Genomic DNA, 26,965 nt, shown 5'->3' with positions numbered 1-26,965 from the left:
CAGTTTTTGCAGCGTCCATGCTTTCTTTCAAGAAGAATTACTGTGTGCCCATCGCCAGGATAACCAAATTGTTGTAAAACTTTTCTTTATAGAAGTGCTGCGACACTTTACAGTTGAAGGCATTACCCGTGTGAGGTGACAAGTTTTCATCTGTAATCATGGCTCCCAAGGACTACGTGGCTGAGAAGGGTTTGTGGCCTTTTTATTCATTAGAACTAGTTCGCTTTAAGGTTAACTCACTAGTCCGATGCAACATTAGCGTCAATGTTACTCGACTAGCTATGCCATGACCTACTTTCAACTCTCTGAAATCAGTTTGTCAATATTTTAGTTGTGGAGTTAGTAAGCCTGGTTACTAGAATTCGTACGTGATGACTTGGAAAACATAAAACAGTAAGTTAATGTGCATTATAACAATGGGCTACTGACGTTAAGGTTCAGTTATTAACGTACATAAGTTCACACAGCATCGACAATAACTTCTTGCCTTATGTTGACTGTGTAGAACTTTTGAACTGTATGGGATTTAGCAATTGCATTTGTAAACTTGCACATATTAACTTATTTGGTATAACACGATGACTTAATGTGGAGCTACAAGTTGCCGGGTTGGCTAACCGCTTCGGACAAGTTTCTTTACGGTGCAAAATACCCGGATGGAAAACTCAGACAAAGAATTCCGCGCGAAGACCACATGGTCTTTTCAAGAGTAGAGTCGTGCCATTCTACATCAGCACCCACCGCTGTTAACTTGTCTGTGAAAATTGGTGACCGTTAAAGATATTTCGCTGCTGTTCGGTTGTCGTTGGATGATATTGAAGTCATGCATGGACATTGTGTTTATTTGTACTAAGTTACACATGTGTTTGCCATACTGTTTCATCTAGCACTCCTGTGTAGGGATATTAAATGACCATCCTAACAATGTGACCTAACGTTACGTTAATCGCTATTTTTTTGTGTACACCCAATAAAATTGGTTAGGCCTAAAAGTAGCGGTTATTGTATGGTATGTAAGTTATGCTTTACGATGTTTTACATTACAATTTCTTCTTTCAAACACACTTCCAGTGCTTAAACGAATGTCCAATCCGGGATTCGTTATATTAAACTTACATAAGTCTGGTAAATGTATAGAAACGTGTGCACTTGCTTCGCTTGTTCAACTGCCAACTTTCGTTTTGTATGTTCATGCTCACCCTTTGTTTTCCGATCTGCCATGACGCGTCACTAACATTAAGTCACACTTCTGATCCGTTTTTAGTTTATGTTTGAATTATGTGTTTACTAATCTGATTCATAACTAATAGTTGGGCAGATCTCGCATTGCAACTGTGTTGCTTTAATGAAAATGGTAATAAATAGGGATAGGTTGGTCCGACAAGGCAGATGGGGTGGGTAATGACGCTCTACGTCCGGAGTGGTTCGCCAAGGGCTGCTGCAACTGCTGCATTGAAACGCCTTGTTCACATCCGCTTTTCAGTATGTTATGATGTAGTCCGATACAGGTGTAAATGAGAACCGGCATCGAAGGGTTTTTTTTTGTTTACTTTTAATCATTATTATATACAAGTGGAGATTAAAGCAAGGCGGTATTTGGTTTATTGCAGAAGGTACTACAACAACAACATGGGACTATTTTGCATGCGCATGGATAGCGTAAGTCTGTACAGTTGTGGCCAGGCTCGAAAGCCATGTGCTTCTTTGTTTACAAAAACAGCAGAGAGCGCAAACTTGTGTCGTTGATACCATTTATAAATCGCATCTGAAACTGCGAAAGAACACATGAATAGTGTAGAGGAAAGTGTCGCGTGCACGATGGGACTTTTCCAGGCGCATTTGATGGTATGTATGCAAAGCTCAAACGAAGGTTGTTTTGAAATCGCGTTGTTCGCGAAGTCGATTGTCATTTTTAGTTCCGAATCAATTTTGCGTTGTTTATACACAGTTTATTGTCAAAGGCTAATCATCTGCGAACGTTGTGGACCGCCTATGACGATCTTGATAATTCAATGTATGGCTTTGTTGTAAACAAGACTGAGTCATGGGGATTATCGGCCGCGATGTTGCTCAACAAAGAGGTCGGAGAGGGACAATGTCTTATTTGGTGTAATGAGCAGATGGACCATGGGCTCGGTGATGGCGTTGTATATGTATTCAAACACTAGCAATTCAAGTCTGCTCTTGATCGAAACGCCTTAAAAGCGCGACTTTATCAACATGGACAATATTATGATAGAAAAGTGGCAAATGTATCTAAAGTTGTGTTCTTTTTAAATGCCATTTTGTTGTTGAATTGATGTTTTCACAGAAACGGTTTTGGTAAAGCACTGGAATACTGTGTCTTTTTTGTTTTGTTTTCCTGGAAACAGACAAGGGGGGAAAAATCCTCTTGTTTGTTTTCGGAGGGCGTAAATCAGTCTTTGACTTGATGACACTGTGGTGTTACTTCCTCTGGGAGGAGGGGTTAGGTCACATGACCAGTGTTTGTGAGTGGACAGCTCTCCAGCGCTGTTGGCTTTTGTCAAACATAATGATGGCACACCCGCTAGGGAGACTGAGGGGGGGTTTATATACCTAGTGAAATGTAATTATTGACAAGGAAGAAACCTGTGATCAGACTGGCACGTCTTGGTGCCATAGCAACACCCATTCACATTTTCATGCTTTAGCAGTATTTGTGTTTAAGCCCATTGTGAATTGATTTTGTTGTGTAAATACATAGAACAATGACCATGGTAATTTTAACATGTAGGCCATCTTTAATTTGTTATCTATTGGTTTTTATCTTTAAATGTGACCACATTCACTAACCTTTTACTTTCCATGTTCTTTATAGACAAGTGCAAACGATTTCTTCAGGAGTTCTACAGTGAGGATGACAATGGAAAGAAGGTTTTCAAATATGGAGCCCAGTTGGTAAGACAGTGTGATTATCGTATTGTCATTACTCATGGAATTACATAACCTTGATTGGGTATCCACCACAGAATTGGGCATCCACCACAGAATGCAGAGAATTGTTTGAAAAATGCTCGTTTGCGTGGGTGGGTCTTAGCGAATGTTTGTTTTTGCCCCTGCTTCAGGTGGCCCTGGCTCACAGAGAGCAGGTGGCCCTGGTGGTGGAGCTCGATGACATTGCAGAGGAGGACCCTGAACTGGTGGAGAGCATCTGTGAGAACGCCAAGCGATACACGGCCATCTTTGCTGACGCTGTCCATGAACTGCTCCCAGAGTACAGGGAGAAAGAGGTAGTGTGTGATTTCATTTTCTCGTGTGTGTTTGCGTGCGTTCGTGCTTGTGTACACACAAACACGCACACTCTTCTATCTCTGATTATTCCCTCACTTATTTTCAAACTTTCTGTACTGCCACAAAAAGGGTTGCTCAGTCTTTCTGTGTGTGCATGCTTTTATTCCATGTGAAGGTGGTGGCCAAAGATGCCCTGGATGTGTACATTGAGCATCGGCTGATGATGGAACAGAGAGGTCGCGACCCTGCTGACACTCGTGACGCCAGGAACCAGTATCCCGCTGAGCTCATGAGGAGATTGTGAGTGTGACGTTAACTTTTGCTGATCAGTTGTATGTTTTCTAGATAAGTACGTTGTTTTTGTATAAAGACAGTCTTCAGGCCAAAGGACAGTCTTTCACCTTTTGGAATATGTCAGTATTTGGCTATGTGTTATTATGTTACTATTATTGTACTACTAATGTGTCAGTGCTGGTAATTACCGTTAGAGTAACTGTAGTAAAGTCACTTTATTGACTGACACTTATTGATGTTTGGGCTCTCTCTAGTGAGTTGTACTTCCGGCCCCCTGGCACAGCCAAGCCCAAGGTGGTGCGTGACGTGAAGGCAGACAGCATCGGCCAACTGGTGATGGTGAGGGGTATTGTGACCCGTGCCACGGAGGTCAAGCCCATGATGGCCGTGGCCACCTACACCTGTGACCAGTGTGGTGCAGAGACCTACCAACCGGTAAGAAGGACAAATGACACATTAGGTCTCATGTAGTAGTGATGAACCACACCTAGATTTAGGGTAATCTTTAATAATGTACCTTGGGGCTTTATCTGTGAATTGAAGCGATAAGAAACGATTTAGTTAATGTAATTGGGGAACAAGTAAATCTATGCCATATATAATTGTGTAATTGCTTATAAAAATGTCTCTTCATCCAGATGTTTAGCTAAAGTGTTTATATCTGGCATTTAGTTTTACTCTGTAGGTTCCTACTGGTCATGTTCTGATGTACTATAGTGTGTGTGTGCTCCAAATCTCGGAAAGAGTGTTTGTTTTTGTCTCTGGCCGACTGACCTTTCCCCCCTGCTGTGTTTGGAAACAGATCCAGTCGCCCACCTTCATGCCGCTCATTATGTGCCCCAGCCAGGAGTGTGTCACCAACAAGTCCGGCGGTCGCCTCTACCTGCAGACAAGGGGGTCAAAGTTCATCAAGTTCCAGGAACTCCGCATACAGGAACATGTATGTTTGTTCATGCTAGTACTTGTGCAGTTGTTTGCCTTGATGCATCAAAGGGATACCTCCCAAAGTTCTTATAGGCTAGTCACACTACTCAGCAGCCATCTTGGCCATGCCCCCTGGCAGCTACAACCTTGTGCAAATTAATTCGCAGCTGTCAGAACTTTCCTTTACTTTTTTCCTTAAATCTCTTTAGTCAGTCACTTGTCTTGAGAGGTTCTTTTGTTTTTCAGGGGTAAAAACACATCTCTTTTCCTCATACAACTACAAATTTCTAAAGGGTGCATTTTGGGCAAATATGATGACTCCACGTAAAATGGTCAGGCATTACATTGTGGGAATCTGTGTGTATTTATACCCTTGATAAATTTTCTTAATGCTATGGACCATTTCGATGTGATATAAAGATTTGATTGAATGAGGAAAATTAATGGGGAAATTATAGGATGGTAGACGGAGAAGTCACAAAATGTAACAGGGATTTAAATTACCATACTGCTTATAAAATGCTATAAACTGGGATTTGTTTTTTTTTTTATTTATTTTTTTTTAACCTGTGTATGGTGTTGTCCATTGGTGTTTAACCCTGACCTGTGGTTCCCCTCCCCCTCCAGAGTGACCAGGTGCCAGTGGGGAACATCCCCCGCAGCATGACCATTTATGCCCGCGGAGAGAACACCAGGGTGGCCCAGCCGGGAGACCACGTGGCTGTGTCCGGAGTATTCCTGCCGCTCCTCCGCAGCGGCTTCAGGCAGGCTGTGCAGGTGAGCTTCACTTACAGCGGGATGGGGGCGGCGTGGCCGAGTCTGAACTTCTCCGATTGATCAATGATGAGGGGGGCTGATGATGATGATGATGATGATAAATTGTCGATTTGATGCACCTTTTAAACAGAAAAGAGTGTAACTGGAATAGACTAGACACAGGCATTCATTCCCTCTGTCCTTAGCTAAATCAGTTCTCTTACTCTCACTCTCAGGGGCTGCTGTCGGAGACCTACCTGGAGGCCCACAGCATCACTCTAATGAACAAGACTGAGGATGATGAGCTGGGGATCCAGGACCTGAGTGAGGAAGAGCTGCGCCAGATCACAGGTGAGGGAACCCAGGCCATAGTCAACCAACACTGCACTGGGGCATGCAGAAGCAATCTGAGGCTTAGCACTCGCACTAGACCAGTGGTTCTCAAAGTGTGGCGTGGGCGGTTCCCTAGTGGGGAATGGAGACATGACTGGTGACAAGGAAGATCGTAGATTCAAAACAAAAAAAAACACACAAACATAGGAGTCATAAACAGACCAACATATGAATTAAAAAAGCATCTGATCCAGTGCACTGAGACGGGAAATGTAACATGGAAAATATGAATACATGGGTTATGTATGGACAATTGAACTGAAAAAGATGTCATTATAATGTCAGTGCTGTGTCAATCATTGGTCTAAATGGGCACATCCCTATCTGGTACAGAGGAAGATTTCTACGAGAAGCTAGCTGGCTCCATCGCCCCTGAGATCTACGGGCATGAGGATGTGAAGAAGGCGCTGCTGCTGCTGCTGGTCGGAGGAGTTCAACAGGCCCCGCGTGGCATGAAGATCAGAGGTAAGGGGGACATGCACTCTTGGTTCACACCCAGAACGATAACTAGAATGATAACGGCACAACAGAATTGCTCTAGCTACTATGAATGACAACGTCCACACAAACTATAATAATGACATGAACGATATCGTCGATTTCTCACTTTCAGTAATCGTTCTAGTTATCGTTCTTGGTGGTAACGGCCCTTTAGCAAGGATTCTAAACTAGGGCAGTAGGTTTTGTATTGCTTTCAGTGTTTATAAATGCTTTCAATTTAATAACTAGTTCATGATGTGTTATGAGGTGTTTTGTGATTGTGCTGTAGATGTGCGGTGTTGCCCACAAGTCCTTTTTAATCTGATGTGAAATCATTATGTGAGTTTACCTTTTGTTCATATCCATTTGTTTCCTCTGCTTCTGTCTCAGGCAACATCAACATCTGCCTCATGGGAGACCCTGGAGTGGCCAAGTCTCAGCTGCTGTCCTACATCGATCGCCTCGCTCCACGCAGTAAGTACAGTGCTCAATCCCCCTCTCGCTCTGCACTGTTGTTTGGGTATTTGCTTGGAAGTATGTGTGCAAAGGCTCTCTAACTAATGTGAGTTATTACCTTCGTCGTATAACGACTATTAACTACAAATGATGTAAATAATCCAAAGGAACTTACATATGGTGACCTATGACCTATTTAAAATGGTCATGGTCTTTGTACAAGTCTGATGAAGAGCCGACGTGCTCGAAACGTCACTTTGGGGATCGAATAAATCAAAGCAAACAGAGCAAGTGTGCCGACCTTCTTTTTTACTTTGGATCTTTTTGTCTTTTGGCTCCTGCACCTTAATTTGATGTGCGTACGTTCCCAAACATAATTATATTACATGGGCCATTGTCCTCAGCAACTCGGGGGTTAAGTGCCTTGATCAAGGCCACAAGCGCTAGCCCAGCTCCTTAGCCACTACACTATCACAGCCCCATATTTACAAGTTCTGAGTGACAGTGGTGTGGTGGGAATTGGAGGAAATGCTGATGAGCTTCTCCCTCCTCACCTGTTCTCAGGTCAGTACACGACTGGACGGGGCTCTTCTGGCGTTGGTCTCACGGCCGCTGTGATGCGTGACCCCATCACCGGGGAGATGACCCTAGAGGGTGGCGCTCTGGTGCTGGCTGACCTGGGAGTGTGCTGCATTGATGAGTTTGACAAGATGGCCGACGCCGACCGTACAGCCATCCATGAGGTCATGGAACAGCAGACCATCTCCATTGCCAAGGTAACCAGATGAAGATGACGGAACAGTCTCCATGATTTCCTAGACTCGTAGGCTCAATCCTAATGTCCACACTAACATAGTGAGCGACTTTGATTACGGGTGTTCCCGATTAATTCCAAAGGCTGCCCCGCTGAAATTGTGAAGTGCATGACTACTCACTTGAGTCTCTGTTTATGCAGACTTTACCCAAGGGAATTACCAACAAATCATATCTTTGTGACTTTGATCACAGGGTTACCCTGTTGACAGGAATGTAGCACAGTAAGTAACAAGTATGATGCAGGAGACCAGGGTTCGATTCCTGCTCACTGCAGCAATTTAATGGGGGCAGCCTACTGGTTAGCGCTTCGGACTTGTAACCGGAGGGTTGCCGGTTCGAACCCCGACCAGTAGGCACAGCTGTGTCCTTGAGCAAGGCACCTAACCCCTCACTGCTCCCCGAGCGCCGCTGTTGTTGCAGGCAGCTCATTAGTGTGTGCTTCACCTCACTGTGTGCTGAGTGTGTTTCACTAATTCACGGATTGGGATAAATGCAGAGACCAAATTTCCCTCACGGGATCAAAAGAGTGTATATATACTTACTTATACCCAAAGGGAGTCTGGAAGCTTGAAAAAACATCAGTAAACAACTGCCATGAAACATGTTTGCAACATGTTTTTGGTGTTATGAACTTAATATGTCACGGGTGCTTTCGCAGCCCTTTCATTAGCATTTTGAGCCCTTACAGCCTCTCCAACTCAAATCACTTGTCAGTCTTTGAGGGTTCATGGCTCAGACCTTAGGAGGCATATTGAGATTCTGCCATATACTATAACCGGCTTCTCCCTCTTTCTTTGTGCCCTAGGCTGGCATCATGACCTCTCTGAATGCCCGCTGCTCCATCCTGGCAGCGGCCAACCCTGCGTACGGGCGCTACAACCCCCGCAAGACCATCGAGCAGAACATCCAGCTCCCCGCTGCGCTGCTGTCACGTTTTGACCTGCTGTGGCTGATCCAGGACAAGCCCGACGCTGACGCCGATCTGCGGTTGGCTCAGCACATCACCTACGTGCACCAGCACTGCCGGCAGCCGCCCACTCACTTCACCCCCATCGACATGAAGCTCATGAGGTGAGCAGCCAGGGGCTGGTGGTGGGGTAGAGATGGATATATTATATGGAGCAGGCATGTCAGTGGTGGGGTAGAGATGGGTATATTATATGGAACAGGCATGCCAGTGGTGGGGTAGGGATGGGTATATTATATGGAACAGGAATAAAGGCAGTGTGTTCGGGCCGTCTTATCTTTAAAGAGAAGCTATGTAAAGTTCTGTGAAAGTAGCCTTAGTGCTTCTGAGAAGTAAGCAACTGTCCAATCCCATCTTTTCTCCAGGCGTTACATCTCCAAGTGCAAGAACCGGCAGCCAGTGGTCCCCGAGGCATTGGCTGATTACATCACAGCAGCGTATGTGGAGATGAGGAAGGAGGCTCGCGTCAGCAAGGACACCACCTTCACCTCCGCCCGTACTCTGCTCTCCATCCTGCGCCTCTCCACTGCTCTGGTGAGACCCCTAAATTACCCAGAACCACTGACAACGCTGAAAATGTAAGACTGTCGTCATTCTTTCATAAACAGAGCGAGGAAAGGAGATTCTATCCCAGTGGGGACAATTGGATCGCTGGATCCGAACCAGCTGAAAAATGTGTGATCCAACTTGTGATGCCATATAGACTTTTATTGTCAAAAATGAGTATTGCTTCTAGACCCTCAGGAAGATAGAAAATGACGTGGGTGTAATTGTGCTGACTTGTATATAACTCGGCACTCAGGGCAACCTTCAGGTGTTTCATTTCCTGCACTCTACCTCACCTCTGGGGGCTACTATGTGTCTGGTTCCCAGTGTTGGATAGCTCAACATTTTGTTGGTCGCAGCTGGAGGGCCCGGCCCATCTACTGCTGGCGTGGCCGGGCCCATCTACTGCTGGCGTGGCCGGGTGTGCCGATAGTGATGGGCTTCTCCTCTGGGCTGCAGTTGGAGGACTGGGGTGGTGTGAGAAGAGGTGAAACCGCAGGCTGTCTGTGGTAAAGTGCTTACAGTGCAGGTAGTGGCCATACCCAGCCTACCGCAGTGTGAGCACTTCTTTCATATGCAGCCGTAATGCACAGTACTGACATCACGTTGGAAATAATTAAATATATTAATGGAGTCCAGTGAAAACAATTTAAATTTTCCCAGTCTCCTTGTCATAGGCACTCACACTTGCGTTATGTTTGTTTTTGTATCTCTTAACTGGTAAATGATTGCATAACATGCCTGCTTTTATCTGCTTTTCCTACCGAGAGGAAACCTGCATGAGAACCATGGAAGAGGTGGTGAGATCCTGCCCCTGGGTGTTAAAAGTGCTGTTTGTGCAGGTAGAGGATTCACATACCTACTGCAGAAGCAGCACTTCACAACGCACTTGGTGCCAGATGCTACACTGACTGACCACAGGGGGGCAGCGTGTGGTTACTCACACTGGAAGCCCCCAGCATCCTGTCCAGGACTCAGGAACATAGTTTACTTTGTGCCTCATGTACAGGAGTTTGAATGCACCTTCATAAAAAGCTGCTGTTTAATTTCCATAGCCTGAAGGTTATCGTGTGTGTGTGTCCACATGCCATGGCTCCAGTCAGCTTTGCAGGGTGGGCAGTCAGCCTGAGTGCGTTGGTGCCGCTGTGCAAACCCATGCAAAACTGACTGTGCCCATGACTACCTCTGTTCCACCAATACCGCCGTGTATGTTTCAAAGTTGAAATGTGCTCTAGGTTAGGATGACACCTTCTGAAGATGGCAGGACTGTCTTGGAGGATTTGGAAACCAAGCACGGCGAAGACTGTTTGTCACACTTCAGCCAGTGGAGAGTCTAGCTGGTGTTGAGAGGCGGAGACTTGGGCAATTGCCGGCCATTTCATTGGGCATTGCACTTGTCTCGGTCTGACAGTGCCGGCACAGTTCGGCGGTGGATGGCTGATTTGTTAATTAGATGTAAACCCCCCCCCCCGGGCTTTGCAAGGCTTTTCCAGGAAATGTGCAATGTCATTCGCAAACTATAGTAGTTTTGTCTGTAACATTGTCTTTGAACTGGTCATGTTAAGGTCTAGTACTTTTGCCTGACAATCTTAGTGCTCGTGTGTGTGTGTGTGTGTGAGGTAGAGACATGAGCCGTGTCTTGACCTCTTGTGACGTTCTCCCCGCAGGCTCGTCTGCGTCTGGTGGACATGGTGGAGAAGGAGGATGTGAACGAGGCCATGCGTCTCATGGAGATGTCCAAGGACTCCCTGCAGGCCGACAAGTCATCCACAACCAGGTGAGATGCGCTACTGGCGTGGAGGCTATAGTTGGAGTTTGGGTCAAACCCACAAGCACAGTGCCTCGTACTTGGATTAAGCCCTAGTCCTGGATTAACCCACAGTGTTGTGAGGTAGATTCACTAGCTGCTTGGTGTCTAACACTGATTGGGCAAAGGAAATCTGCCTTTTTTTTTTTTGTAAGCAGAAGACCACTATGCAAAGCAGTTTGTTGTGTTTAATCAGTTGCTGTTTTGGTGTCAAGGGAAGAGGGTCAAAAGGGAAAGTCTACAAAGGCACCTTTTGTCTTTATTGAATGGACATGTTTGTTTTAACTGCGCCAGGTATGTACCTTCCTCCACTTGTGTTGTCGTGTCCTGAAGAAGGCATGCACCACTATGCATGGGCATTTTTAATCTGTTCATTTAGGGCATGTCCATTCAATGAAGACATTTTAATGTAGAGTGCCTTGTTAGGGAGGCTTTTCCTTCCTTTTTTCTTCTTGGTTTTTATGATCTCTTTGTGTGATGGTCATCTCATGGCTACTCGGCTCCTGTTTCCACATTTAGTCTGTAAATGTCCGTCCCCGTCGGACATTTCTCCATCCGTCGTCCCTTCTCTCTGGACCTGGTGTCCTTAGACTCCTCACAGATGTGTTTATGATCTGTTGCCCCCCCCCCCCAAAAAAAAAAAAAAATCTCCCTTCACCCTCGTTTCCACGGCTCCCCTCCCCGTGTGCTACTGCCTGCTAGGGGCGCTCAGTAATGACCGATGAGGAAGTGTTAAAATTCCAGGTTGTTTTTACGGCCGACTCGGCTCACACGACAGGAGGCGTAGCTGATGGAGCCCGTAAAACGCTGGGGCCTGTCTGCTCTGCCCCTCCAGCGCCGTCCTTCGCACCCATGGCCCTCTCCAGACGCTCACCTCACACCAGACGATGCAACTTTATCCGAGCGGATATCGCTTTACCAGCACATTGTGTCTTATGTAAAAAAATTTCCCTCGGGATGAATAAAAGTACCTATCTGTCTGTCCAAAGTGCACTTCCAATATGGACATCTAAGTGATCACTATGAGGAGGGGTGGTGAAATGGAAAATTAAATTCAATCTGCTTTTCACCCATGTGGTTGTTTGTCACCTGTGAATTCACCATGGCTTACAAAGTCCAGTCTACCACCCCCTCTTGGGATGGATTTTTGGCATATGTGGTTATCTAACTTGGTACTCTGTTTCTTTGTCGGTATTCCCCCAATAAATAGCAATAGTGCCAAAGAGGATTGTTGACAACAGAACAAGTGACGGTGTAAAATAAAAAAAATCTTCAGCGGCACGCAATTATATAACATAGTTTGACAGCTGATATATCTCCATCTTCTCATATGCTTAATGTTTTTTTTCTGTCTCCGTCTTGTCTGTGCAGGACCCAGAGGCCTGCTGACGTGATCTTCTCCCTGGTGCGCGAGCTGGCGGGCGAGGGTGTCGGCGGACGAGGTGGCACCGGCGGCGTGGTGAAGCTCGGGGAGGCCGAGCAGAGGTGCGTGACGCGCGGCTTCACCCCAGCACAGTTCCAGTCTGCACTGGACGAGTACGAGGAGCTCAACGTCTGGCAGGTCAATCAGGCTCGTACACGCATCACCTTTGTGTAAAGGACCTCTACCTGATCACACACACACACACACACACACACACACACACACACACACACACACACACACACACACGACTAAACTGTGGAAGGGGAGGAGCTATGAGGACGAAGTGTACAGGGCCGCCATTTTGGAGATCATCAATGGACTAAGGCGGCCATTTTTTTGTCTGTTTGCTGAAGCTCACAGAATTCTTAATGGATTTGGTAGCTGGAATATGCCAACATGGGAATGGGTAGGTCTTGGGACAACTGTGGACTTGTAAGGGATTGTGGTTTTCTAAGTTATCGCTGTCTGCAATGATTGATTTCTCTTTCAGCCTGGAAGAATTTATGCTTGCTTCTAAAGTGTTTCACTTTTAAAGAAATGTTCAATTATGTAATGAAATAAACTTTTGTGTATACACACAACTGAAGTGTTTTGTGTTTTTCTTGAAAAACCCATAATGATGCCATCTAATACCATTTTCCTTTGGAGAATTTAGTTGTTTAATATCCACCTACTGGGTTTGCAGTTGTGCTGAAAGGCCAGTGCTTGTGAGCAGTTATTTATCTGTAGGTGTGCTCTTCATACTGTATCATCATACACCGGATGCCAGCGGGCCAGTAGTTAAAATCCTTCACGGTACGTTGTCATTTCTGGACTAACTCACGTATAACTGGCCCCATTTGGTGCAGTTCAGATAATTACAAGGCCCATGAATACTGCTATAAATCAGTCGTGAAATTTCAATCATGTTTTTTGATCATTCTTATGTGTTCTGAGTCTGATTAGAAGTGTAAGAAATGACTAAGTGGCGTCCGGTCTAGACGAATGAATCCTGCTTTTTTTCGTGCATGTCCGTAAATATCAGCAAGAGGGCCACAGCACTTTTTATTATCAATTGTCAACAATGGGGAAAAATGAGTTTTCATAAACAAAAACCATAAACATACAAACTACAAGGCACAACTGCCGAGTCTTTATAAACGCTATGTCCCGAAATTACCACAAGAACGCAGAGCACTCGGCAACTCTTTCCTCCAACCAGGAACCACCAACGGAAAAAGTCTTGATTGTGAGTGACCTCAGTGTTAATGGATGGTTGACAGGAGATGCTCATCAGAGGACTGCAGTTGGTGAGCGGTGATCTTGGAAAATGTAGTAAAATATAATTTCTGCACTTGCATTGCCGTGCCTCAGGAACACCTGTTTTTCCTAAGTACACATTCAATCTTTCAGTTTGTTTTGACATTTACTGGGGCATGACATTTTTGGCATTTTTGACATATCCATCAGATGAGAATTGATGTCTTTCAACAATTTATTGCAGTGTTCTCCCTCATGCTTAACTTGACTTCTGTGTCATCATGCGGGCATGTTGATACACGAACTGAAAAATCAAATGAGGTGTACCGTGACAGGCTTATGAAATAGGCTAGAGGGACATTTTTAAATGCATCAATGACTGATCTTAAATTAACCTTAAACAGTTTTAGGTAGTCATACATTGGTTGTTATAAAATAGCCTAATAGGCTACAGATTTATTACACAGCTCAGGCTACATCATGTGAGATTGCCATGGTCTCCGTTTGTAAACACTATAGGGGAAATGTATACAAATGAACAGCTTGTATAGATTAATGTGTTTGACATGCATCATCATCAGTAACCATTAGTGGGTGTTTTGGTGCCCCAAAAAGGTTGAGAGAACCTCTGATCTAGTCTAGAGTGGTATGTGTAGGTTTGCTTGTAATTGTGTCCTTTCCTTGATAACACTTTATTTTACAGGGTCCTTTTTCCAGTGTACTGTATCTACATAATGAAGTACAGTCTAACAGCCAATGTAACAATATATCACATACTCATGTTGTCCATACATAACCTACTCTTTCATTTCCCTCGTGCACTTGCCTTGAGTGGAATCTCAATAAGTTGGTTAATGTTAAGAGTCCCAAAGGTCACCCCATAGCCACGTTTTGTCTTTCCCTAAAGAGAGGCCACTTTGGCAACGTATTGTAACAAGCACTTCTTATAACACATGTAGTAATGATCTGTAGAAAATAGCAGACATATCTACATCAATAGTTGCCAGGAAGACAAGGCGCCAGTTGATCTGACGCGTGTGCAGGTAGCCTATTATATTAATTATATTTTACTACTTCTGTCCATTTTGGTATGCTTGCCATTAGGCTGTATCTGCTCCACGTAGACTGGTAGGCCTAATTGGTACCAGAGGCATCTGTACGGGTTCTTTATGACGAGAAGGAGGGGACTGAAGGCAGGGCTGGGGATTACCTGCAGCCTATTGGACAAACGCCTTCCATGTCTCCGCTTGTTAGAATAATTTACATTATACTGCACGTATAAGAGTGCAGAGTTTGCAGCTCAAGGCAAAGGGGCCTCGCATCATACAAACAGGTGAGTTGTTGACTGGTTTATTCTGTAGAGCAGTGAATAGTAATGCTTCATATTTTGAACAATAGTTTAAAAGACATCAAAGTTACGGCGTAATGATACGCTTTTGAATTTCTTGCCGTTTGTTTAGGATTATTCACCTGTTGCTGTAAACATTTCCATTACATGTTTTTTAATCACATGCGATAAATTGTTAGATTGAGGTTTAGTTTTTTATTGTTATAATGGTGATAAATGTAGCCAGACCTTGCTTTTTTATAGTGACATTGGCAGCGTTCTGAGAGTGGTTCAAACCTGCTATAACTACCTCCCATTTGCAGGTGGTACAAAGATGTCCCTACTGTGGCTAGTGGGGGTAGCATGCTGTCTCACAGCACTGCCAGGTTGGCAAAATCCTAACAGTTTCTTACAATACATTTCTGGAGAATATAGTGTACATTTTGCAAACTATTCAAAGTTCTATATTTAGACATCACTGTAATATTGTAATACTTCTTACTACAGGGTGGATTGATGCCAAGTCTTTGTTGAACGTTATTCAACCAGAAGGTAATTTGTCATTGTTTTTTGATTGTTTTTTTGTCTCCAAGTAATATGATGTGGGAAAACAAAATTTGGGAGGGATTGTTTAATGTCCTCAGTTGTTCAGATAAAAAAACAAAACAGGTGGTATGATTAAATATTGATCATAAATCTTTTTTCCATCTGTCTCGGAATTATTTCATGAAGAGTTTTCATGGACTGGGTGTGGTATCGAAACAACAACATGCCATTAGCCTAAAACTGTTTCCTCTTGACTGTTGGCTGAACAAAACAAATCTGAATCTGAAATCTAATTATCCAGTGGGACAGAGCCTCTTTGCCTTAATGTCATGAACTGACTTGAACTGACATGACAAAACTCCATGGCAAAAGATTTGGGCAAAAAATCTCACTTCCATGATTAAACTCAGGGGTTTTCCCAACCGTACCTTTTTAAAATGTGTGCATGTACATGTATCTCCCACTGTTCCGTATACCAGAGACCCTGCCTGCTAGTGCATTGAGTATTGACTCGGAGAAGGCCAATGACTTCCTCCACCACTCCCGACCCAAGAGGAACGTGGACCAACGCTGGTACCGAGCCTCTCCAGACTTCCAGTCCTACTACCGCTACTACACAAGCATCGGACACACAGAGGGGGTGAGAGGCAGGGCTTGGGTCTGAGGGACTGGGTTGAGTAAGTGGACTGTAGTTAGCCTATGGTTATGAAAGCAAGAATTCTGCATTAGCGTGTGATGTGGCACAGAAAGCGTAAGGTTGTATTGTCTTTAATAATGCTTCCACAGATTAGTGAAGTAATTGTCAATAAAGGACTTCTTTTTCATTCTCTCATCTGTCATTGTCTCAACTCTCTCTCTTTCTCTCTTCCTTCATTCTTTGAGCCTCTTCTTTCTGTTTCATCCCCTCCCTGTTCTCGGTCTCTTTCATTGCCTCCCTCTGAAACTGCAGCTCTATGAGATTGATAGGCTCAGGATGCTGTACCAGCAGATGCGCCACCTGGAGCATGTGTATGGCCCCAATGCCTCCTATTACCAGAACAAGCTGGGGATGCCCACCCTGAGGTGTGATCCATCGAAGGACAAGAAGTGCCCAGTACCCCCACCCCAGAAGGGCCCACCTCCACCACCCATGAAGGGTCCCCCTCCTCCAGCCCCACAGAAGGGGCACCCTCCCCCACCTCCCATCTCACATGATGCTGATGTGATCTACCTGTGCAACGCCAAGGACCCTCTGTGCAAGCCCCACATTGTCTACCTGCCCACCGGGGCCGTTCCAGTGCTTTGTGACCCTCGTTACCACCCATCCTGCAAACTCCACAAAGTACCACCTCCCACCTTGCCACCCCTGCCTCCTCCTCCTCCTTCTCCCAAAAAGTCGGAGCCCCTCCCTCCGCCCGTGCCAATTCGCTACAAGGGCATGGAGTACGACTGTGACCCCTACTGGGATCCCGACTGTTTGATTGACCACCCACCGCGCCCAATCAAAGGCAAGGCTATGCCCCCTCCACCCCCACCACCCCCCGAGGAGGAAGAGGAAGAGCCTGAGGTAGAGGAGCCACCACCGCCAGCACCAGTGGCCAAAAAACACCCGTACCCATACCATTATCCCTACCCTTACCCCTACCAGCACGAGCTGTATGACCCGTACCTTCACTCCTACCCAGGCCCAGACCCAGACAATGAGTAGAGCCTGCCACCACTGAACCGCAAGAAGAAGCGGACGAAGACGACCACATGGTAACCTCTACTAGTATGGGGGAATGGTACTGAAAGCCTGTAAGACCTTTAACGCCAGTGTCTAAAGAGGACACTGTATGCAGATCACAGTGAGTTCAGATGAAGGTATTAACTAAGTTCTTTTGAGATTTTAAAGTCATTGTTGGCCCACATTACTATGCACAATTGTTAGGCGTTGTTAGGCCAACTTTCCAGAGCTCCTACAACTGTAATTGCATTATGTCTTAGTCAACCACCACTGATTTTCTGACAGGTATTCTGAGGAAACAGAAATAAACATTCAACTTATTTCCTCTCTTTCAGTGTCTGACTACAATATGACAACTTTATAACTGTGTGACTACAACATATAACTCTATAACATTGATGTTTGTAATTGAGCAACAGCCATACGTTTTGACTTCCCCTGGAAATATACTGTTGCCACTGTAATGTTTATAACGGGAAGCTCTAAACCCGAGATGGTGATTTAGGAGCAGTAAGGTCATATTAAAGTCTTAAAGGTTTTCAAGCTACAGCCGCACGAAAATAAAAAACGAGACGCTTATTAAAAACAGAGCAATAACCAAAGCCTAGGAGGGGATTTGGGTCAATTTCTGCCACCTTTGCATTTAATGCCCAACTAAAAGCTGACTCGTACCACGTTAATAAGGCTACCCATCTCCTATTTTCCAGCAGTGGCTCGTAATTCGTTACCCCCTGCCTTGCAAAGAACACAGGGCACTTTACCTTACAACAGCCCTTAAATGACTTCAAAGGAAACAGTAACTGCAAACACATTCTCACCTACGGGCCTGTAGACTGCAGAGCCGCTGACATAGCAGCAGGTGAGGTTTACAAGAACGCTCTCATGATTACGGGTTTTGTTCCTCCTGTTCCCCCAAGAGAGGGTCTGCCTGTTGTTAGTTCCTGTGCTATATGAAGAGTAGTGTCATACCAGTGATGTAAAGAAAGATGGAAATTCTAAACATATAGAATTTAGGTTATGAATATACAAGTTATGCATAGCCTGTGTATATCAACACACTTCACTGACCCATCCAAAATGAGCACCTATTCTTACATAAGGTTACCAAAAGAGCCTGTAGACTGTTTATTGGAATAAACACTTTCTTATAATTGTTATTTACTATTCAATAACTCCAGAAACATTTCACATCAGAACACATAAACAAAATCAGTAGACGTTTATTTTTCTCTCAAGAACAAACAGAATAATTTCAGCAACAACAAAAGAAAGAAGCAAAAGGATACAATGGAAGTTTGTGTAAGTTCAAGTGTACCAGATGCCAACATTATGCACACTCGAACACATAAAAAAGATGAGTGTGTCTGTGTGCAATTACGTTTACAATTGACCTGCCTATGTTGTATTTGGTACAGCTACTCATCCAGTCTTTAGCTGTGCTTGGCTGCTTTACATCACCCCATAACTGTGACAACTAAATCACGGATTTTTTGTTTTTTTGTTAAATAACTGTTAGTGAAGGAACACCAGCGAGCAAATGAGGATCCGCAGTGCATGCTGCCTCTTCTGAATCCTCTCTCTCCTATAGTCAAAGGCCTCCCATCCTTGGGGTATGTAATAGTTTTTTTGTTCCTCCTTCAAAAGAACAGGCCCCTCATTCTTCGACCGATGCCTTGGCGGTCATAGAGGACGTTGAATTTATTGATGAACTGGTTCATGCTGTTGCAGGTCTTTGTGATGGTGCCCAGGTAGGCCATCAGACCTACATCATTGCATTGCTGGAATAGAACAAGGTAAAGTTATTCAGAGGGATATACAAAGAGACAGAAAGAGACGCTTATCCACTGGCGAAGTGAAATAAAACCTGTGTCCAGGAAAAGAAGTCTTGTTTAACCACATACATTCACTATATACAATGCATTCTTCACGTTTAGCCCTGGGAACACTACACAGACTATACTAGTACTATGTTAAAGGAAAATCCCGGTTTTTAGCACTTTAAGGCCCTTTTCTGGTTTTGGATGAACTAGAGTGGTGGACACCGAAATTTTGACGATTGGTCCCGTCTCGACTTTTCTGACTCGTTTTGAATCGCCTTTGACTGCTCAGGGTGGCTGCCAACAGGCATACTGTAGTAGGCTACTCAAACATGTCCTAAAACAACCCTTAACATTCGTTTTCAAAACTGTGCAACTCACCGAGTGGTTAGTGGTGTTCGTTGATGTTCCAAAACAAGTAGCGTAGCGAAATACAGTTTCTGTCGTGTTTTATTTGGCATTTTGTAAAATCCCATTGATTTCTGTTGGAAGACTCATTGCACGTTGATATTACTGCGCCACTGTCTGTGCGTCAGGTTCAAATATTGAGTGGAAGTTTATACACGGTTGTGAGGTGTCTGAATAAATAGTTCCACAATAGGCCTAGCAAATAAGACGGCTGGAAATCATACATTACAACTCCACTAACCACACTTTCACTTCCTTTAAGTGAAATTCCGTTTCCCTGTGTACATGGCAAATGCTGAGTTGAGTTTGAGAAGAGACATTTGGTGGGGCAGCAACTCACATCATAGAAGTCAGTCTTGAACTTGAGTGTGCTGAGCACAGGCAGTCGGTGGCACAGAGCATTGGCCTCACGCAGAATTTCATGGTTAAAGGGCACCTCACCTGGGCAGGGTCACACCGCAGAGAGGAGAAAATGCAGTTTATTACCACAATCTCTATGTTAATCAATGGCAAACAGAGCAAAAATATAATGATTTAGTCCTTCTTCTTTTGTAAATTAGAACACTGCACCTCTATCTATAGTGTAGCAATAGATTATGTCAGATACAAGAAGATCAGAAAGTTTCCTAATTGTCATTTCATATTTCCCCTCAACCAGTGAGTGGAAAATAAAAGGTTGTATTTGCACATAAAACTGCACCAATAGAAAGTACTCATTTAGCAGACGCTTTTATCCAATGTGACTTACAAAATGAGGAATAACTTTAAAGCCGCATTTTGAAGGACACCTTATGTAACATTAAATGCTACTACCAGAGGATGAGAGTGTAGAAGTTTAAGTATTAGTTAAAGTGCTGCCGAAGAGGGTAGTGGGAGAAAGAGAAGGAGGAGGAGGAGGGAAGGGGAAGGAGGGACGAAAGGAAGTGCATATGGTAGGAGCAAGTTAGGTGTGTGGGGTTGTTAGGAGTTAGGAGAGGAGATACTCCATTCTGCCTACCTGCTTCCACTGCTTTGACGTACTCTAGGATCACCTTCACCCGGCTGTGGAGCATTTTGATTGCACTGTGTTGGGCAATGAGGTGCTCTGCCACTAAAAAACAGACCAAGGGCCATTATTTCAATTATAGGTAAAATGCAGAGTCCTAAAGAAAAACTCCGGTCTAAAAATAACATAGGGGGCCCAAACTTAAACCCGGTGCAACGTGGCGCCAAGCTCAACGCAAGTCTTGTTCCACTCTTACACCCAAGGCAATGATAAATTTTTCGCCATGCACTCCAGTTCAATTCAGAACTGCACCCATAGGAGCGTCATTTAAAAAAACCAGTAGGTGTGGTCAGGCACATGATCCAAAAATCATTATCTTAAAACCAACCCAGGGCCCCCCCAGGGTCTATTTTTCTATGGTAGTGAGTGTAAGCTTTCTTTGGGGACCAAAATGATGTTACTCAGAGTAGTTCTGAATAAGATCGGTATATGCAATTATGACTATGGACTAGGCTTAAAAATATCTTTACAATACTCATCAACAACCACATAATACTTTCAGACTAACAATAACACTTCCTTCAGTGTTTCATTACACTTAGTTGTTTGTTTGTTTATCAGTTGTGGGCGTAGTTACCTGTGGAGTTCTCCCCCGTTCCGGTAGCAGTCATGCGGGCCACGTGGTCCACTCCTATCCGCTCTGCCTCCTCTGTGGCCAGAGTGTAGCCGAGCTCCGCAAACAGCATGGTGGCCTAGGACCCAGAGCATACAGAGGGAGGGGGATACTTAATGCACACACTGGCCTTGGTAATGGTGCAGGGTAATTTACTTTCAATTTCATTTGTGAAGCGAACTTGGGTGACTTGAAAGGCACTTTATAAATAACATTTATTATTATTATTACTAATTACCGGTAGTATCAGAAATTCTTAGTGCATGATATGAAGCTCTGGAGGATATTTTAATCTTCATATGCTGATTGGACTAAAAACCCAAATACAAGTGATAAATGGCTATGTTAACATCTTTGTATGAAGTACTCATAAGATGTAAATTACCTCTCCATTGATGATATCAATGACAGATTCGTACACACTGACAGGGAGCTTTGGGGTGAAAAAGACAAAAAAAGAAAAGAGAAACTGAGAAAATGAAGCAGACTTTTTCACATCACCAAACGTCCCAATTCACTAACACAGATTATTAGTGTTAAGTTATTGTTATCATACTACGCACAAACTAACAATTCATGTATTCATTTATCATTTAGATACTATCCTCCCTAATGCTACTCACATCAGTATGCTTTGTCATGGGGTTAAGTTTGAGGAAGAGGGGACTCTCAATGATCTCGCACACCTGCACATGAGACAGAGGAAAGAATAAAGAGACATTAAATGAGCCCCGGCTGTGGCGCAACTGGCTGGGGCACCTGCACCGTACGCCGGCGACCCGTGGTCCTTTACGGATCCCACCCCGACTCTCTCTCCCTCGCTTCATGTCATTCTCCACTGTCCTGTCATTAAAGGCATAAAAAGGTAAAAAAAATATACTTAAAAAAAAAAAGGGACATTAAATGAGCCCAGAGGTGAACATTTGCGGCGGAACGTGTTTGTATGAACAGATACATTTGAAAGATTTTGTGTAAACATTCCATCTTCCATGGTAACTCTTCATCCAACTTCTTACATGTCTGCAGAAAACTACCTCCTCAAACTGTTTGCCAGTGTTTGCTGAAAACTCAAGGCACTTGTGGGTGTGTGGCTGAAGTTGATGCCCTCTGTAACTCATCTTGAGACATTTAATTTTCTTTTATCCAATCCTGAGTGATGTTATTTGTCTTTAACTATTATGTTGCTCTAACATGATAACTAAAGTATATGCATTGTATTATTTATATAATATATAAGTGACATTTCTACAACAACAGACTTAACTGCTCTGTGTAGTTCTGTGCATCTGCACACATCAAAGCACCAAAAAAAAAATCCCTTGTCTTGTATCTAATCCACTCACCTGCTTATGAATGTGGATGTCTGATTGGTCAGGGGGGCCGCCTGTTGTGTACCAGCCCAAGAACTCCATCTCCTTAAAAACTTGTTTAACTAGAGGGACAAAGGTGGTGTGGGACAAACAGTCTTAGAATAGTGACAGAATGATGGACATGTTTACATTACTTCTAATTTGAATCTCAAGATTCAACCTTAATATGGGTAGGGTTAAATTCAATGCATATAGTGCACATATTCGTAAACAGAAATACAAAACACACAGGTACACATACTCACATTGTTCTTCTTTTGTATAGTAGTACTCTTTGTCAATGTGTACTCTGTCATCCACCGTATGGGACAGAAGCTCAAAGGAGTTCATCACCTCAATGTTTCTACCCTCTTGCTTTCCAATTAGGGCACCGATCACTGAAAAAGAATATACACCACTAATCATCACATTACTGTTCTTGTAACAGGCTTCACACCTAAAATTCATATACTAATGTTAGTCTGAAATCAAATCAATAAAAAGACTATCTGGTGAGCAAGTTTTCGCACATTCCACTCAGAACCATTTGTTAAACTGTATGAGATTCTGTAGACATAATAGACAATAATAATCAACTTTTCATCATACTTGGCACAGAGACTGTGGTGCAAGCTTGGTGAAGATGAACTGACCATGACGTGCGAGTGCCTAGGCCATTCTCCACTTACCCTGCATTGGGCGTCCCTCCTGGGAGCGAATGCGTATCCAATGATCAGAAATGTTGAGGATGACCAGCGGGTGCAGGGCAACAGACACACTCCCGGTCACTCCGGAGGCCATGACGCTGGGGCTTGCTGTGTCATTATGAAGTGAGTGAGATGTCATTTACCATACATTTACATAGTGAACCCATCCTAAAGACGCAACAAGTTTATCCCGTTTTCCGCTGAAGTGCACTATAAAGAAGTAGCGCAACATTCCTAACACCTAACACTGACTCTTCTATACAACGTCGTGAGGTGGTACAAGCACAACTTTGCATACAAATCTATGGATCTGAGTTTATGTTGACAGTGTGACTGTGGCTAGCTTGTTGTCATTGATGATTTTGCTGATCTATGGGGCAGTTGGACAAATAGGCCCAACCAACGATTTCAATCATGTTGTAACCTAAACAGGGACGCACCGGTAGTTATCTAGTGGCAGAAATAAATTACATTCAAAAATGCTATAGCAATATAAAGCTAACAGTAACCATTTGCCATTCAATCGGGTAAGTTAAACAGCTAAGCTAACTTAGGTAGCTAGCCATTGCATTGAACAACGTTCATGAAACAACTGTGCAAGTGCCTCGAAGTCGTTATTCCGTTAGGCAATGCAGAATGACTGACTGTCTGATATTCTCGAGGAAGACACTATTTCGCTCTTAAATGTAAATACACTTACCTGCCCCGTCCACTTCCATTCCACCACCATTGCTTGTCGCCATCTTGTCTGACTGACACCTGCGCAAGCGCGCATGGTTTTGTGAAGCCGAAAGAATAAGGTACGGTAAATTGTGCCATCTGCTGGCCACACCGCTTTAGTATTAGTTCTGCAACACTGTTGTTACAGCTTAGCTAAAAACAACCGAATGAACATAGAAGTTAATTTTTATGTTAATATAGAGCATAGTACAGAATACTACAGTAGCTGAAAGAAGGCTGATATCTAAGGCACTTTATTTGGCTAAAATCACGTATATAAAATTGGTCCGTCTGCATATAATGACCGTGTGATCATTGCCGACAAGTCAACAGTGGTTCCTTCGCCATATTGTTTACAAAATGGCTGACATTAAAACTTGTACATTGGACTACTTCCCTGAAAATATTTTAATTGACATTTTATCTTATTTAAACATTAGGGAGCTCGTGCGCGCTGGCAGGTAATTCATGGGTAGCAGAACTGTTAACCACCATGTGTTTTCTTCAAAGGTTTCTCTTTGTGCTTAGCCTAGCGATATTTCACGATGAAATTGTTAGAATATGTAGGCTATTCGTGCATGATGTGAGCTCGGCGGCTTTCTACCTTTTTGTGTTTTCACAAAAGATTTTTGTTTAAGGAACACAACTTCGTGTTTTAAAATGTCATGCTCACTCGGTTCTGTCTCCTTATGTAGCCTACTTCACATGCTTTGTTCTTTCATGCCATTGTACTGCTTCCTGTTTGATCCAAGCTGAAATGTTTTATTGTTAATAACCCACTGAAAGTTCTGTTTATGTTGATGTACTTAGGGTGTGTAAGAGATGGAGACGTTTAGTGAAAGACCAAAGACTATGGCGTGCTGTTGATCTCACCACATGGAAAGGGGTATGCTAACACCAGTTGTCTCTCTTGAGTTGCATCAGTTAGCCCTCACCTCATCCACCCAGATAGCAAGAGGCTGGTGGACCACCAAGGGTAGACACTTCTTTTTAAATATATTTATTCAGTTTTACTTATTCTTGCATTTTAAAAATATTTCCTGTTTTCTTTCTTCTTTTTAATATTCACAATAAGTTAAATTAGGTGATGGTGGTCCAACAGCGGACAAGAAGTGGCATGTCACTGGCAGTCCGAATCTGTAAATCTGATTTTGCTATCTGGGCAGTGACATTTCTGGATTTCATATATTCAAAATGTTTGGTCTTTCAACTAAGATGTGGCTATTCATGTTGTCACAGTAACCCATGTTGTCCCACCTTTTCCATTTATCTTTCCCCTTCCTCATGTTTCCAAGATCACGTTGCACTTGCTGTGGGTTCTGCTGCGCCAATATCTGGGCTGTGGCCTACGTTGCTTGCGTCTGCGAGGCCTGCTGCTGTCTGCCAGGGCTGGGAAGTTATTGTCAGAGTCCTGGCTACAGGCTCTGGCCTCTAAGTGTCCTCGTCTGCGCAGACTGTCCTTGTTCCACGCAGACCTCAGGGGCTTACGGAGCTGCTCCCTTCTGCCTCGGACAATACAGGTGCTTGAGCTGCATGGATGCGAGCTGCCCCCTGGGTTTTTCACCCAGCCTCCCCCAGAGGGGGATGAGGGGGAGACCGCAGCGTCGGCCAGCGTTAAAACGGCTGAGGGAGATGAGGGCAAGCTGAGCAAAGGGCAAGGCTCTGCCGCGTCAGGCATCGCCATTGAGACACTGGTCCTGGACAACGTGCCGTCCTTCACAGACCAGCACCTGCAGAGCCTGAGCTCCTGGGAGAAGCTGACTCGACTGGAGCTGCGTGATGTCATCCGCGTCACGGCAGCGGGTGTGCGTAACTGCGCGCCCAAAGAATTCGTCCTCAAGACCCCCACCGGCGGCCTCTCCCGTCTGCGGCGCCTCGAGATGGGCAACTTCGGCCGGCCTGGCTCCCAGATGCAGATGGCCTCCCTGGGCCTCGGCGTGGGCTGGCCCGGACTGGAGGAGGTCAGTCTAGGGGGTCGGGAGGTGGGGCCGGGGCTCCTGTGCCTAAGGCGGCTGCGCGACCTGCATTGGCTGCGGCTGCGCGGCTGCCCGCTCAGTGAGATGCAGGTGCTCCGCGGCTGCCGCATCCTACGCGGCCTCAAGCGGCTGGAGTTCTGCGAGGTGGACTTCCAGGTGCACCAGCGGCAGCCAGACAGGGAGGCTGGCGAGTGGGGAGGTGGGGCAGCGGAGGGCGAGGAAGAGGAGGAGGACAGGGGGCCGGACAGGGGGCCGGACAGGGAGCCAGATGTCGAAGGTCGCGACGGCGGAGAAGGGGAAGAAGGTGAAGGACACGAGCATGTGGCGGAACCAGGGGGGCCGTATGACGAGACAGACCCGGTGCCAACAATACGCCGTGCCCTGGCCAAGCTTTTGCCCCAGTGCACACTAGTGTTCACAGGTTGCAAAGTGACGATGCGTTATGACTAGTATCCTCTCATGAAGGGTTCTGTGGATGCAGCAGAAGTTTCACATTTATGTGTTGTCATGACTATCAAAGTGCAAACGCCTCTGTATGAAGGACAGGAATTTCTGTCTCTCTGATGTTATGCTGAGAAATAAAGTATTTCTGAGAAATTAACTGTGAAATTTCACAGGGTTGCCCAGCGATGTGTCCAGGCTGCTTTTTTGTAATGTTTTAACTTTTCAATTCTTTTCATTTACTTCATATGGCTCTCAATGTTGACTTTTTCAAATCTAGTTTTTTTTTTCTTACCCTATATGGTCCTTTTATAGTGATTATTTTGATCTGTCTGACATTGTTGAACGGAACACTTGTGGTTATCAGATTTCATCAGTTACTGCGTGTACATGGACATTGAGTATCCTGTTTAATATCTAAATATTCTAAAATTTTAGATTTTTCGTTCGCGCATGTAAACATATCCCAATTTCAGAGTCTCCAATAAGCCCTTATCCCGGTTTTGGGAATTCCGGCTATAGCCTACTAGCAAGACTTAAAAAAAAAAAAAACAGGAGACTGTTACTTATTTCAGTTCCTGACAAAGACGTGCAAGATACATTGAAGATTAGTACCAAAGATAACACGGTGATGCTCTCTAGAATCTTTGCCAAGAAAACTAATACAACCCCAATCAGAAAAAGTTGATGTTGTGTTAAATGCAAATAAAAGCAAAATGCAAATCTCATAAACCTATTTAACTGCCAAAAGGCACATAGACAACATATTGAATGTTGAAAGTGACAAATGGCGTGGCAGAGAAAGAGAAAGAAGAGGAGGAGCAAAGGGGGCTGGACAGGGGGTCAGATGTTGAAGATCGCTATGGAGAAGGTGGAACCAGGGGGACCGTATATAACAAGACCCGGTGCCAACAGTACGCCGTGCCCAGGCAAAGGGTTGCAATGCACACTCGTG

The 26,965-nt window shown here is 44.5% G+C and overlaps 4 protein-coding genes across 6 annotated transcripts; 3 read left to right on the top strand and 1 right to left on the bottom strand.

Moving 5' to 3' along the window:
• mcm7 (minichromosome maintenance complex component 7) lies at positions 1 to 12,698 on the top strand. 3 transcript variants are annotated; one of them, XM_042062101.1, is made up of 16 exons: positions 1 to 189; positions 2,840 to 2,919; positions 3,087 to 3,251; positions 3,428 to 3,552; positions 3,801 to 3,981; positions 4,349 to 4,486; positions 5,098 to 5,247; positions 5,463 to 5,577; positions 5,953 to 6,084; positions 6,490 to 6,573; positions 7,120 to 7,331; positions 8,177 to 8,442; positions 8,704 to 8,872; positions 10,552 to 10,661; positions 12,063 to 12,304; positions 12,337 to 12,698. In XM_042062101.1, the coding sequence occupies exons 1-15, from the start codon at positions 159 to 161 to the stop codon at positions 12,286 to 12,288; spliced, it is 2,184 nt and encodes a 727-aa protein (XP_041918035.1). In that variant the 5' UTR covers positions 1 to 158; the 3' UTR covers positions 12,289 to 12,304; positions 12,337 to 12,698. The 3 variants fall into 3 exon arrangements, with proteins under 3 accessions (XP_041918035.1, XP_041918036.1, XP_041918034.1); XM_042062102.1 differs by having other exon boundaries at positions 12,063 to 12,308; positions 12,340 to 12,698; XM_042062100.1 differs by having other exon boundaries at positions 2 to 189; positions 12,063 to 12,698.
• A 1,951-nt stretch (positions 12,699 to 14,649) lies between these two features.
• LOC121681917 (extensin-like) lies at positions 14,650 to 16,966 on the top strand. Its single transcript, XM_042061880.1, has 5 exons — positions 14,650 to 14,689; positions 15,007 to 15,069; positions 15,191 to 15,235; positions 15,709 to 15,869; positions 16,179 to 16,966. Exons 2-5 carry the CDS (start codon positions 15,018 to 15,020, stop codon positions 16,914 to 16,916), a joined length of 996 nt encoding a protein of 331 aa, XP_041917814.1. The 5' UTR covers positions 14,650 to 14,689; positions 15,007 to 15,017; the 3' UTR covers positions 16,917 to 16,966.
• A 1,172-nt stretch (positions 16,967 to 18,138) lies between these two features.
• On the bottom strand, positions 18,139 to 23,722 carry cops6 (COP9 signalosome subunit 6). The gene is made up of 10 exons (XM_042061949.1): positions 23,574 to 23,722; positions 22,856 to 22,981; positions 22,433 to 22,564; positions 22,161 to 22,249; positions 21,441 to 21,503; positions 21,203 to 21,250; positions 20,782 to 20,896; positions 20,157 to 20,249; positions 19,500 to 19,600; positions 18,139 to 18,712 (listed from the first exon to the last, which is right to left on the bottom strand). Exons 1-10 carry the CDS (start codon positions 23,614 to 23,616, stop codon positions 18,572 to 18,574), a joined length of 951 nt encoding a protein of 316 aa, XP_041917883.1. The 5' UTR covers positions 23,617 to 23,722; the 3' UTR covers positions 18,139 to 18,571.
• Positions 23,723 to 23,897: 175 nt separating this feature from the next.
• On the top strand, positions 23,898 to 26,195 carry LOC121681979 (F-box/LRR-repeat protein 12-like). Its single transcript, XM_042061948.1, has 3 exons — positions 23,898 to 24,054; positions 24,404 to 24,479; positions 24,889 to 26,195. The coding sequence occupies exons 1-3, from the start codon at positions 23,954 to 23,956 to the stop codon at positions 26,017 to 26,019; spliced, it is 1,308 nt and encodes a 435-aa protein (XP_041917882.1). The 5' UTR covers positions 23,898 to 23,953; the 3' UTR covers positions 26,020 to 26,195.
• Positions 26,196 to 26,965: the final 770 nt, after the last annotated feature.

This window comes from Alosa sapidissima, chromosome 14 (genome assembly GCF_018492685.1).
Source record: "Alosa sapidissima isolate fAloSap1 chromosome 14, fAloSap1.pri, whole genome shotgun sequence".
NCBI lineage: Eukaryota > Metazoa > Chordata > Actinopteri > Clupeiformes > Clupeidae > Alosa > Alosa sapidissima.
Note: the sequence above shows the minus strand (reverse complement) of the source record. Positions and strands in the feature narration are given on the sequence as shown.

Bases quoted from the DNA above. Each gene is read 5' to 3' on its own strand.
- LOC121681917 (XM_042061880.1), top strand. From the start codon at position 15,018: ATGTCCCTACTGTGGCTAGTGGGGGTAGCATGCTGTCTCACAGCACTG. The intron at 15,070-15,190 runs GTTGGCAAAATC...TTCTTACTACAG, and splicing joins CTGTCTCACAGCACTGCCAG to GGTGGATTGATGCCAAGTCT. The intron at 15,236-15,708 runs GTAATTTGTCAT...TCCGTATACCAG, and splicing joins GAACGTTATTCAACCAGAAG to AGACCCTGCCTGCTAGTGCA.
- cops6 (XM_042061949.1), bottom strand. From the start codon at position 23,616: ATGGCGACAAGCAATGGTGGTGGAATGGAAGTGGACGGGGCAG. The intron at 22,982-23,573 runs GTAAGTGTATTT...ATAATGACACAG, and splicing joins AATGGAAGTGGACGGGGCAG to CAAGCCCCAGCGTCATGGCC. The intron at 19,601-20,156 runs GTAGGCAGAATG...GACCCTGCCCAG, and splicing joins CGTCAAAGCAGTGGAAGCAG to GTGAGGTGCCCTTTAACCAT.
- LOC121681979 (XM_042061948.1), top strand. From the start codon at position 23,954: ATGGCTGACATTAAAACTTGTACATTGGACTACTTCCCTGAAAATATT. The intron at 24,055-24,403 runs GTAATTCATGGG...TGATGTACTTAG, and splicing joins GAGCTCGTGCGCGCTGGCAG to GGTGTGTAAGAGATGGAGAC. The intron at 24,480-24,888 runs GTATGCTAACAC...CATGTTTCCAAG, and splicing joins ATCTCACCACATGGAAAGGG to ATCACGTTGCACTTGCTGTG.
- mcm7 (XM_042062101.1), top strand. From the start codon at position 159: ATGGCTCCCAAGGACTACGTGGCTGAGAAGG. The intron at 3,252-3,427 runs GTAGTGTGTGAT...TTCCATGTGAAG, and splicing joins CAGAGTACAGGGAGAAAGAG to GTGGTGGCCAAAGATGCCCT. The intron at 4,487-5,097 runs GTATGTTTGTTC...CTCCCCCTCCAG, and splicing joins AACTCCGCATACAGGAACAT to AGTGACCAGGTGCCAGTGGG.